The sequence below is a fragment of the Papilio xuthus genome, unplaced genomic scaffold (assembly GCF_000836235.2).
Source record: "Papilio xuthus unplaced genomic scaffold, Pxut_1.1 DF828142.1, whole genome shotgun sequence".
Taxonomy (NCBI): Eukaryota; Metazoa; Arthropoda; class Insecta; order Lepidoptera; family Papilionidae; genus Papilio; species Papilio xuthus.
Genome location: NW_013530507.1, coordinates 2,768,742 through 2,782,170, shown reverse-complemented (window position 1 = coordinate 2,782,170; position 13,429 = coordinate 2,768,742). Strand labels below are relative to the sequence as shown.

The 13,429-nt window shown below is 31.7% G+C and overlaps 2 protein-coding genes across 4 annotated transcripts in view; one reads left to right on the top strand and one right to left on the bottom strand.

Annotated features, from left to right (window-relative positions):
* Positions 1 to 13,429, top strand: part of Sema1a (semaphorin 1a) — a 237,148-nt gene that overhangs the window by 28,878 nt on the left and 194,841 nt on the right. The gene's annotated exons all lie outside the window — the stretch shown is intronic.
* On the bottom strand, positions 3,214 to 5,159 carry LOC106114283 (uncharacterized). The gene is made up of 3 exons (XM_013307415.1): positions 5,088 to 5,159; positions 4,524 to 4,609; positions 3,214 to 4,050 (listed from the first exon to the last, which is right to left on the bottom strand). The coding sequence occupies exons 1-3, from the start codon at positions 5,103 to 5,105 to the stop codon at positions 3,819 to 3,821; spliced, it is 336 nt and encodes a 111-aa protein (XP_013162869.1). The 5' UTR covers positions 5,106 to 5,159; the 3' UTR covers positions 3,214 to 3,818.

Genomic DNA, 13,429 nt, shown 5'->3' with positions numbered 1-13,429 from the left:
CAATTCGTCTCTTAAAAGTTGCCGATTTTTATACTGAATTTATAACACAGTTACAGAACTGTAATTTACACAGAAAATTGTAAACGTAAAATGGTTGCACAAACTGAACAATTAACGTTAACAACCTTTCTGAAACGGACAAAGGAAATTAAATAACGATAATGCGTAATCAATATAAAACGTTGTAAATATCCTCTGCGAAGTAGTGTATTTTAAATAAAAATGATTACTCTACAGAGATGCACATACGTACTTATGTACATGTTATGTATATGAAGGCGTACAGTTTATTGAACTTTCCTGTGCACATGATGAGCGCCCCTTCTTGGCTTTGCGCGGTTACACATTTATTTAAAAAAATTGAACTATACTAAATACACTAGTAGTTACTTAAAAGTATTATAATTTTCATCTTTCTATTGGGGAGGTTAGTCTATAAATTTTTTGAAGTTTATTCGTAACATAAATCTGTTTTTCTTTATTATCTTTTTGTTTATAAACTTTTAGATTTATAATTTTGAAAAACACGGTATATTTTGTATTTGCAATCTTGAAAGTGGTGAAGCACTCGGTTAAAAGCTAGTTAGTATAAATAGATGATTTTAAAATAAAACGCGAAGGTAGTGGCGATTGGCGCGAAACTTGTCCGCACGTAATGTCGGGGTGCTTTGTTTGCGCGCGTTATCGCAATTTGCAGCGGACGGCGGCTATCGCCATGTCGGTCTATTGTGCTCATGTCAAACTTGAAAGCAGTTTTGTTTGGCGATGTTCTGTTTTAAATGCGCATCGCATTACTTATACTAAACTATACCAGACGTAGTTAGTAAACTGTCCTACTCAAATTCATTGATAAAACGAACGTCCGTGGCTCAGGGGTAGCATTTGACTTGCAATCTGTAGGTTCTAAGTTCGAATCCCTTCATGTACCAATGTGTTTTTCGATTTCAATTGACATATGTACATTAATCCGACGTTCTTACGGTGAAGGAAATCATAGTGATGCAATCTGTACATGTCTGAGAAGAGATTCTAAAATGTGTGAAGTCAAATAACCCGCACTGGGCCAGCATGGTTGACTATGGCCCCTAAGTGGACATATAGAGAGTTTATAATAATTGCTGATTTGTCAATCCCTTTAATATAGTTCATGGTGTCCAACACCGTGCTTAAATTTATACAGGCATGCATCTCAGAGAGGGAATTTCTTAATTATACTGTACAGGGTTTTAGCTTAATTAAACGTCACATCTATGATAAACGACTATTACGTCATACTATTAAATTGATTAAGTTGCCTTCAAATACTAAATGGCCTGTATATCAAAGAAACAACGCGTGTTGTCGTGTCACGTCTATCAGAACGTGATATGTGAAGTAAATATATTAGTTATTGAATAAATAATCGGACTTTTAGCGTTTGACGAGTGACGTGCCCATCCCTAAGGACACAGCTAAACAATACGCTTGTATTCTTTTGTTTACAATGTTATATCGAAGAGAAAATGTATAAACAATGCATTGTAATATCATAGATAATTGTAATGTATTTAAAAAAAACATCTTAATTATTTATAATTTATAAATAAATAAATAAAATTATTTATAAGTTCTTAGTGAGGAAAGCGTAGTTGATATTTCCTCGCCCATGTCGTTCGCCGCTAAAAAGCTGCTGCGATCATGATGTTGGGACAATTATACATACAGTTAATATCTGTGTCTTTAAGTAATATAAAGGAATCATATTTCTTTTATAATATTATAATGTTGTGTAATATACGAGATCGTCGGTGGCTCAGGGGTCAAGCACTTGACTTGCAATCTACGGGTCCTGGGTTCGAATCCCGCCATGTACCAATGTGTTTTTCGATTTCCGATTTACATATGTACATTTATCCCACGTTCTTACGGTGAAGGAAAACATCGTGATGCAACCTGCACATATCTGAGAAGAAATTCAAAGATATGTGTGAAGTCAACCAACCCGTACTAGGCCAGCCTGGTTCACTATGGCCTAATCACCCTTAACTTAGGGTAGGCTCCGAGCTCCTCGGTGGGGACGTATAGTGAGCTGATGATGATGATGAATATATGTAATAAGTTCTCTAAATACCTAATTGAAAAGTATTAAATATTCTCCAATGTTTAATATTAAAAGTTTAATGAGTTAAATTTCGAGTATCGAAGGTCACCAAAATTATACTTCTTATTAATTACTTTCATTGATTGAAAGTAAAAGTTAAAATTCTAAAGGAAAATTTGTAAGATATATTATAGTTATTTCATATCATTTTAAGGTACTAATTATCTCCATCAGTGTATTTCTGTTTCGTCTTTTATTGTGGTAATGCAAAAAAAATATTTATGTCAATTTCCATTTAGAGAATGCAATTTTATCACCCGAAAAACTAATAAGCGTCCAGTCAGTGAATAAAAATAATTTTGTTATGAAATTGTTAAATATTTTGAAATTATAACAATATTTAAAGAAATAATTTTGAATAGCATAATTTATAAAACATTGTTATACCTGAATACTGTTGATTACCTCGAAATAGACACATTTTATGTTATTATTATTTTTATGATCCTATTTTAAAGACCTTTTAAATTTACTGTCTAAAAGGGTTAAGTTTATTACTTATGTGTGCTCTTAACCTAATATATTAATGACTTACTACATTTGACTTGACTTATGACTTACTATACAAATGACATTAACATTTTGACTATTTAAATGTTTTTGAAGTTGTGAATTTATTTTATAAATGAGTAAATTGTATTTTATTTTTCATTTTTGTCAAAAATGTTTGAAATAAATTTTTACATTTATTTATTTATTGAATTGAATTTTAATCGATAATTTTTTTACATTTCATTTTTTGTTACCTTCCAAACTGTTAATGTTAACAAAGTGTTAGACTTTTTTTGCAACATTCTAAGTAAAATAAAAGATAATTTGTGTAACCCATATTGAAGATAAAGTTATCAATGAAGATAAAGAAGTGTTAATTATAAGATATATGTAAATAGAATATTCAATGAAATAAGATGAAACCCATTTTATTAGAAGGTTTAATCACAGAGTATAAACAATATTTAAATTCTATATAACAAAAAATATTAACTACTTATGTAATTCATAACAATTTTAATAATAAAACGTTCCGAAATTAAAGAATCTAAATTATTCAGGTACATACTCTACAGAAATTTTACAATCGTGTACAATATTTATACGTATAAAATTATATGGACTAGTTTGATTAAGTCAGAGTAAATTTAGACCTAAGTAGACCGTGTTAAGATTTATTTTACATTGCGCTGAGTTGACTTACGATTACATTTTGATCTTACAGAATTCACTAAAGACTTAAGTAGTATAATACAGATCGCTAAACTTTGTTTAAATGTATGAAATGGAATTAGAAACATAACAACTTTGTTACATATTTGATCTCCATCTTATAAAGATTTTATATCGAGAGATCGCTTTGAATAAACACAACTTGTTTCTTAAAACTGATATTTTTATATACTAATTAAATATCGATTAAAATCACGTATAGTAGCGTATATGTAGTCAAATTTCAATATTAGGCATCTCCGCGGAATGGTTATTACTAAATTAATGCAACGACTTTGGGCAAACCAGAAAATAGATATTAATTTCCACATCTAACAGACGTATTTTTAGTCAAAATTAGATTTAAATAGTACTTACACGTGAGTTTAGCCGTGATTTAATTTTATCTTATTTTTCATTCACAATTTCATACAAAACAGTTTTTTTGATTCAATGCGATATGTGAATATAATTTCTAATGCCATAAATGTTCCTTGTAGTGAACTGGTACGAATACCGGCTTCTCAACTGCCACCGTGTTTACAACTGGTACGTGTACCGTGTTATAAATTGGTACGGTCTTGATTATCGGTACTTCCTTCAAGACTGGCACTTCTTTAATGACTGGCACTTCTTTGATTATTGGCACTTTCTCAATATGATGATGGTGCAAAGTGTGAACTTCGTATGGTACATGGATACGGATGCTGAAAAAAGATTTGTATTATTTAAAACTTTTTGTTTTTTCAATAAAGATTTAAAATAAAAACTAACGATTTTTTATTTATGGTACTCTGGTAAAATTGACTTCAACTTTCTTGATTTAACTTTTTTATTTACGGAATTAAAAAAAACTTAATTTTTTATTTGCCTTGAAGAAAAATGGGCTACTATGCCAAATTTCAGCGAGATCTGTTGAGACATTCTGGATACGTTTTAACAAATATTCGCGTTAATAATATTCGTAGGATTTGTAAAAATAGGTACACTTTGTACTCTAATGTATGTGAATATAAATGCTAATAATAAGTAGTTATATTAAAATTAATTTCGTGAACTGAATATTAATCAACCACAAATAGACCGAAAAATTTCGTGTGATTGCACAAAACAAAGTAAATTACTGTAATGGTACCACTTGTTTTTGACAAATGTTTATACAATGTTTGACAATACTTACTTAGTTCTGTGGGTGTGTCCAAAAGGATCGGGACTCGCCACTGGGTTTGCCATGCACTGGCTGGCGAAGATCAGAGTGCAAACGAACTGAAACAAAATACCTTATTAAGAAACTAAACTTATTTCACAGTGAATTCCTAATAAAAATGTTTTTAATTATACTTTCATGAGAAATTGCAGATGATCAATTTAAAAACAGGTCATGCGGGGAAAAATAAATATATAATATTTAATTGTTTTAATATAGGTAAACTTATTTATTATAAATACAATTATTAGAATCAAAAATCAAATCGATCAAAAAGTCAAAGTCGATTAAGTTTTACGAATAATTAAAAATAAAGATTTTGTTATTGTTAATGACCAAATATTTTTTACTTAATTATGATAACATTTTTGCTATTGCTTAAAACACATTTTTCAAACTTATAACACAACACAAACTGACATGACGAAAAATATATTTCCAAAAATCAGTTGTCACAGTTCGGATTCAATCCCGAAATTTTGTTATTTTTAAGGATATTGTTTATAACGGTAAAAATAAAATAAATGTACAACTTACAGCAACGTGGTGGATCATTGTGACGTGTGGCGTGCGTCTGTGGTGCGTGCGCCTGCGCAGCTCTTTAATATCACCCCGGGTTGTGTAAGCCTGCCTGCCGCCACCGTCACGCCGCCTGACGTCGCAAACGAGGACGACTGTTTACCGTACTTGCACTTCTGCATTACTAAACTATTTACCTGATAATTCGTTTAATCGGTACTTAATCGATCTGATTGGTTCAATGCAGATAGGTTGAAATATATGCAATTTTGTTACCCCTAGAATTATTGATTTCTCGATGTTAACTTTGAACTTATAATATTATTGTATCTTTTAATGTTCCTTTTACGCGATATTTTCAAATAAAAATTGTAAAGGTGGTATTTATAGTGGTCAAAGTTAAAATTACCTGTCAAGCAATTTGGCTTGTGACAATAGCAAAGTAATTCTTGTATTTCTTTTTCGACCCGTATTTTCATTAGGAAATTTAGTTCCTATTTGTTACACTCTCAGAAGCCCATTTTAATATGGTTTCTACCAGTTTTTTTATTTATATCCCGTTGGAAATCCATTTCGAGTACGTAATAAAGTTATGTAAACTAGCGAATGCTTTCTAGAAAATTTGTTGAAAAACTAGATATGTTTCTGTACATATGAGGCTCGATTACGTATTGTTGTGACAGTGTTTACAAGGAACGGATATTATAGGACTCTTGTTTTATATAAGAACTGGATAAATAGTTTATTTTTTTCATGGCCATGTTAACTTGCCTTGCGTAACTATTAGAATTTTATATCTTATTAACATTATAAATACGAAAGTTTCGGTGTATGGATGGGTGTTTGTTAGATGATATCTCCAAGACGGTTCAATCAGATGTAGAACTTGATCTAGAAGGATACACAGGCTACTTACTAAATTTTTTTCAATAATATGCGGACGGAGTCACGGACGACCGCTTAGCAAGTTATATAGTTATAATTTTTGCAGTAGATCAGAGACTAATTGGAGCGATCTATACTTATGTATTGACTTTGAACTAATTAGTTAAAAATCTTGTATATTAGATTTATACTGAGACACAAAACTATAAATATTAAATAGTTGTAATAACTTCCTTTACTTAGAATCTTGTTCAATGAACTTTGTTAATATCCAGAATGGGGTAAATAAACTGCAAAAAATAATGAATGCATATTTTAATTAAAATCTAGAAAGATGTTTAATTTTCAATAGGATATGTAATACCGAGGTTGGTTGTTCCGTTTGTAGCGGATGTGGATCCGATTGTTGCCGTGTTATATGTTTATGTTTTACTTTTACAATAAACAACACATAATATATTGCTACTAATTACATATACCAATTTTCTTAATAATTTTAATTGTTAACATAGTAACGTTGGTACAGTGCATCATCTTGTATATGAGTATTGTTGCCACGCGTCCGGATAAAGCCGGACATAGGTAGGCTTTTTGATTGCATGTCCGGCCAAAATAACCGATGTCCGGGTTGACGGCTTTTTACATTTGGCAAACGAGAGAGTGGTACCTACTAATATTTAGAAAAACTTCTGAATAATGTAGAGTGTCCGACCTTTCTACACAAATGTCCGGCCCAACTGTGTGGTCTGTCCGGTCTATTAGGTGTGGTGACCTGGTAACCCTATGACATAAATTAAGTATCGTTTTAATCTCATTAGTATATTAAATGTTTAAAACAGTCCTACTACATCGTACTTCTTAATTTCTATGATAAAACATTATTCAATCAAGTGACATAAGTATTGTTCTAATCTAAAATCTAAATATAACATCGAGGTCAAGGACTACTATCATAAGGAAATAGTGTAATCAATTTAAATGGCAATACATGTTTCGTTACATCAATGTAATGTAAAAAATATACTAAAACAAGTATTACGTTACACACTAAATGATTCTACATTCATCGTGTGATCGCTCGATAAATTTAAATTTCAAATCCACGGGTACTATTTACTTGTCTTTATGCCGTCAGTTTGTAATCGACCAGTGCGTGGTGGGATTCATTCATACCAACATGTCAATGTTAATTTTACATGCGCACACATATCTGTTATATAATTGCAATTTGATATAAATTCAATGATAATTATAATTAAGCCTCAATAGCCTAATGGTTAAGGCTACGGATTTTCGATCACGAGGTCGGGGGTTCGAATCCCGCCATTCGACTATTGTCGTAATCCATATCCTAGCACAAGCAAAGAGCTTAGTTGGAATGGTAAAAGAAATATTAGTTAATAAAAAAAATCTGCTAGCACTTTTATAAAAAAAAGTCTAAATATTTAAATTCATGCCATACTGTATTAGAGACAGTACTGTACTGTAGAGTAATAAATCTATTTACATTTGTTTTATAAGATTAATATTAATAAATATTAAAATGGAAATTAATTTTCAAATAAAAGTAAACTTAATTATTAATGCAAATTAATATAATAATTATTTTTTTATTAATTTTCCATACCATCAAGATATTTATAATTCGTCGAATATCCCTTATAATTTGTGTTAAAGTGATATTTGACATAGTTTTCCGAAATCATCATTCTTGACTGTCCACTATTTCAAAGTTGCACACTTTCTGCATCTCTTCCGTATACGTCTGACAGGAATGATGTCAGCTCGTCCGCGAGTACGCCAGCTAGCAAGCAGTACACAACACGCATAGTAACGTCCTTTTGGTCATTTGTTGCAAAATGGTTGTTATTACGTGAAATGCGTGCATCGAATTATTGGAAACGATGCAATTGCGTTTTATTTTTGTCTTTCGATCACAATAAGGGTCAATCAAATTCTGTATTAACCCGCGGGTTTCTGATTTTTGTTTGAATATATTGTTATCCCTGTTTTGTCAAAGATGTAACATATTTCATACACTGATTTTGGTGTCAGAAACCCACGTTTAGACAGTTTAAATAACGCAATGTTATTAACGTCAGTTAGGATAAATATTAGGGTCCAGCGCTAGAATATTAAAATAGAATAAAAAGGCTAGATCCTTCACACAACAATAATAACTTATTCACCTCTTTCACATTCATAAGTCTACATTAGTATACGAAATAAATTATAATATTTAAATGAACTCTTAATTTTTTCATTCACTACATTAACAATTAATTCGAAAATTGCATAATCCGATGTATGTATCAACATCGTTTCATAGGAATGGGGACTGACATGCATGAGCGACATCGAATTAACTCGGCTCATTGATTCAGTTATTAAAATGTCGGCGAAATTTATTAACCAGTAGACATAGTTATTGAATTTTTTGCATTTTTAATTATTAATTATATTGATTTCAAATACTGGTAGAGTTTTAAAAAGCACATTTACTTCTTACAACAACATTAAACTTTTTTAATTTAACATTTTTAGTTTTGCAATAAATTTTAAGTTATGCTCTTAAGTTAAATAACAAGGACACTCAGTAGAAAATTCAACTCATTTTATAACTCGCATTTCATTTGCCAATTTATTACATATTAGCTGTCGCCCGCGACTCCGTCCGCGTGGATATATAAAACAAAACTTAATTAGCAGCCTATGTGTATTTCCAGACTATGTTCTACATCTATGCCAAATTTCATCGCGATCCGTTTAGCCGTTCTGTAGATACGTTCAAACAAACATCCATCTATGTAAACATTCGCATTTATATTATTAAGATGCACAGTTATCGTGGATTGGTAATAGCGGTTTTGTATGTTTAGCTATTGAAGTGTCAACATTTGCATAGCTTATTTGTCGACTGTACCTGAGGCGGATTCTGCTCTGTTTCGATCCTAGATTATACGATCGGAATATGGTTTGGAATTACACAAGACTCTGGGGAAGCATTAGTTATTTACCGAAGGCTCTTTATCATGCTTTATCAGTGTAGCCGTATCAATATAACCAATGATACCCGATTGCATTGTTTTACCTATTAATTGCTAAGTTACAAACTCATTTATCTTTAAAACGTCGTTTGGATTATTACCGTGAAAAAATATTGTCAATTTTTTTTTCTCGATGTATTCAAAAGAATGAAATATTTTTCAAACAATCCATTTTAGAGTGTCGCAGACAATTCAGCATGGACTTACAATCTGTTCAGTCACATTCAATTCCTTTGACATTCGAATAACATAAAAGAATAATGTAGACATCCACCCCCATGTAGAACAAGTGGAAAAGCGAATAAGTGCAATCAGACGTATTTCCCTTGGCGCAGCGCTGTGCACATTGACGGCAACATTTCTGCAATGGCCGACCGATGCTTTTTGTTTACGAATTATTTATTGTCTGCAAGATTGTATCGAATTAGCCAGAGGCAAATCTTACTTTATAAATATAAAAAATAATAAATAAAATATTTACTCATATTTCTTTATAATATTTACACATTAAGGAAACATTATTTAACTACGCATTGTCATGAAATTTCTTGTAAATTAACAATAGTATGTACAATGTAAACACAATTTCGCATCGACAAATACCTCTTATCTCGAATTTATGTATTCTCAACCATAAACCCCATGTCAGTCATTAGCTGGTACACACAAACTTTGAACATAACTATATTAACGAAAGACTGTGCTGTTAACGCATAAAGTGTTACCTTATGTAGTGAACATAAGAGTGATTTTTGCATGTATATTTTGCGAAGAGTTCTGCCATCATAAAAGTAGCTAAGAGGTCTGTAAGTCGTTCTCAGTTTGCGACAATACTTCGGGCGGCTTACAAGCTTAATCCTCTCTTAGGTCACTCGCATCACCTGTGTTCACGGTATTTTTACCATCCTAAACGTCCGGGACGTTGAAAGGAAACTTTTACAATCCGGAAACCATGTCAAGTGGAAAAATATCGGATGTTTTATTGTGTGCAATGTAGTCGATTGTGTAATACGATTTCTGGTTATAAATTGTAGTTGGCATTTGTCTAAATTGAATTGATCGTGATTTGTTACAATCGAAAACTTGATTATTTCTTTTATTAAGATCTCTTGTGCGTTTATTAATAATTCAGAAAACACTATAGTTTTTTAATGTGAATATTTTTTAATTTACCGACTTCAAAAGCGTGTTATAATTAATGCATCAATGGCCTAATGGTTAAGGGTAGGGATTTCACGAGGTTGGGGGTTCGAATGCTACCATTCGACTATTATCGAAACCATGTCGTAGCACAAGCATAGAGCTTTGTTAAAATGGTACAAGAAATATTAGTAAATTAACAAAAAAACAACTATTTTTTTTAATAAAAATAAATATTAAATAATATTTTTTTATATTCCTTGAGAGAGACGTGTTTGACGCAAGTTTACACACATATTACGACTAACTTGTTAACACTATCATTACACTTGGAATAGCTACAGTCGAGTACGGAGTACTGTTGTGCAACTCAATAGAACAGTTTATAATACGATACGCTTTGTGATTCGAACGCACAGTATTCCTCTGATTGAAATATAGAGCATTTCCGTTCTATGACTCTCAAAATGGACGTGCAAAATACCAATACCCAATCGATGTTCGAATATTTAATTGCTAGCGAAAACTATATTTGTAGATAGTCTTTATTTAGTATACTGTGTTTCGACTAACTGGTGGAAAATGATTATAATTTTAAAGATATATTTAACAAGGTTACACATTTTTACGCAAAGTGACAGATACATGCGTAAAATAAGTTTAGTTTTGATAAATTACTATTTATTATTATTTTTACAGTTTAAGAAATGAATTGTATGGATTTATTGACTTCTATTTGATGTGCTATGTAGATATATATCTAAACTATTTTTAGTGATATGGTCGCATTTTTATTTATTTATATTTACCTATTGTAACGGCTACGTGCTGTGAATTCGCATCCGCGTATATCACAGCTTAGTTGCTTTCCCGCTCGAATCTGCATCACAAATCATTTTGCCACCTGTCAGTTACGCGCGGGCATTCATCTTTCGCGCTCTTTGTATTCAATGTTGCCAGCGTGTTGTATTGACAGCATATTTTAGAGACCTGTGTTGTTGCACTAAATTCGAAACGATACATCAACGCCATAAAATATTAACGGATTATACTTAGTTTATCAAACATGTAAAGAAGGTTTTTTTAACATAATATAAAAACAGCTTTTACCTTCAATATTCGACAGATAAACACGATAGTCGCTTCGGTGTCGTACAAACAAATCTCACATTAGCTTCACTAATCATTGGTTTTTGAGACCAAAATCTATCTGTTTCGTCAACGATTTAAATTGGTATTTTGGTCTTAGAAAGCAACGATAAAAACCATATTCTATTAAGCACTTAAAATAATACTTACTACTTCATACTTAAGTAAACATTTTTGATATAGGTATTCTATTATACATTTGATTTGTACTCTGGCAAGTCTGTAACTAAGTAATATTATACGAACACTCGTCTAATATTAATTCGTCTGCATCGATATAGTATAGGAGTTAGTGTTCAGATACGGTATCGGGTTATTGCAAAGCGTGACATGTCTGAAGTCAATAAGCTGGCGTAATGGCTCCGTCGCCCACTGGAATTGGCACCGATGAAACTACGAGACGTTAGACGGCTGCTGCAAGTTTGTAAACTGTTCTATCTATATATTTAGTTTAAATTGCACTAATTCTAAAACAGATTCTATCATTTTTATATGGGTATCTAAAGTAAACACAATTCAATTATTTAAACTTTCGTGAGACATTTTACTAAACTGATATATAAACACGGCTAAACACTCACGTATATACGTCCGGTGGCGGCACCGACTAGTTTCGAGCCCATCGGGGGCCCATCATCAGGATGAGTGGTACTGGTATTATTTCGCGGACGCGGCCCGTCGCTCACTAACTAGTCGGTGCCGCCACCGGACGTATATACGTGAGTGTTTAGCCGTGTTTATATATCAGTTTAGTAAAATGTCTCACGAAAGTTTGAATAATTGAATTGTGTTTACTTTAGATACCCATATAAAAATGATAGAATCTGTTTTAGAATTAGTGCAATTTAAACTAAATATATAGATGTTTATATATCAGTTTAAATACAATTCAAGTTCAATCAAATGCGTTTTCAAAAAATACATTTAGTTTATCTAGCGTAATAGACCTAGAAAATATAAACTGCATGACTAACTACTTTAAATACAGGTAAATAAAAACCTTGACTTCTGAAAATATCTTTGCTCGGGTTATATGAAACATTTAACTCCAATTACCGGGGTTTAAATTCTTTTACATTCCATTTAATACGTCGCAATAGTCGAGGGAAAAATATTTTTCCTAATTGCATTTCATGTGGCGAAGGAAAGGCGGTTCAGTCGTCGGTGTGGTCACAAAGATTGCAACCCAACACTTATTAAATTTATTAAATCGAGCTGTTTTATTTTCTTTTCCTAAAAGTTTCGAGTTAAACAATTTTACTGGAGATGAAGTTTTTTTTCTCATTTAAAAAAAATATTTATTCGTTTTTTAGAAGTTTGAGTAATTTTTATTTTACGTATGGACATTAGTCATCTTATAACGTTTTATAAACGGTGGCTCTTGGTCTATTATTTTCATACTTATAGAAGTATTGATGACGTAAAATCTCGTTAAAGTTTGAGGCAAAACTAACTTGTATTAAAATTAAGTTTCAAAGCCTACTATTTTTATGGATGGATACGATTTTTTGAATATTAATAGTGGATTACCATTACCACACACATATATAACACCACATTATGATAGTTCAAAGACAAATAATAGTAGTAAGCACACTGATTAGAGCATTGTGAGATAAGAAGCAATATGAAAGTTGAATGTCGGCAAGTTACTGAGAACTATAACGTCTCTTATTATGTTAGTTACACTAACGTCTCAGACAACTATTGTGCAAGCTCTTCGCTAGAAGTCAAGTTTCACTCTATCAGAGGAAGCCTGCAATGTTGTCAATTTCTCGAGATAGGAGTTGATGAACGAACACTTTAGTACTCTGTAGTGTGCCAGTGCGATCAACAATTAGTACCATGGATTTCTGAAAACAAAATCTCTAAATAGAGACATATGTTCCTGTCATTGTCTTTGGCAAAACAAATATATCTAAATATTTAAAACGGAGGTTCAGAAAACCACGGTAAGTCAAATATATATAACTAGCTATCGCCCGCAACTTTGTCCACGCGTTAATAAAAAAAAACTTAATTATTAGTCTATGTGTTCTTCCAGACTATGTTCTACATCTATGCCAAATTTCAGAGATACCATCTTACAAACAGTTTTTGTTTAAACAGTGTTCTAGCAAAGGAAACCTTATGTTTTCT

Coding starts and splice junctions, on each gene's coding strand:
- LOC106114283 (XM_013307415.1), bottom strand. Junction 4,051..4,523: donor GGACACACCCACAGAACTAA/GTAAGTATTGTC, acceptor ATCTTTTTTCAG/CATCCGTATCCATGTACCAT.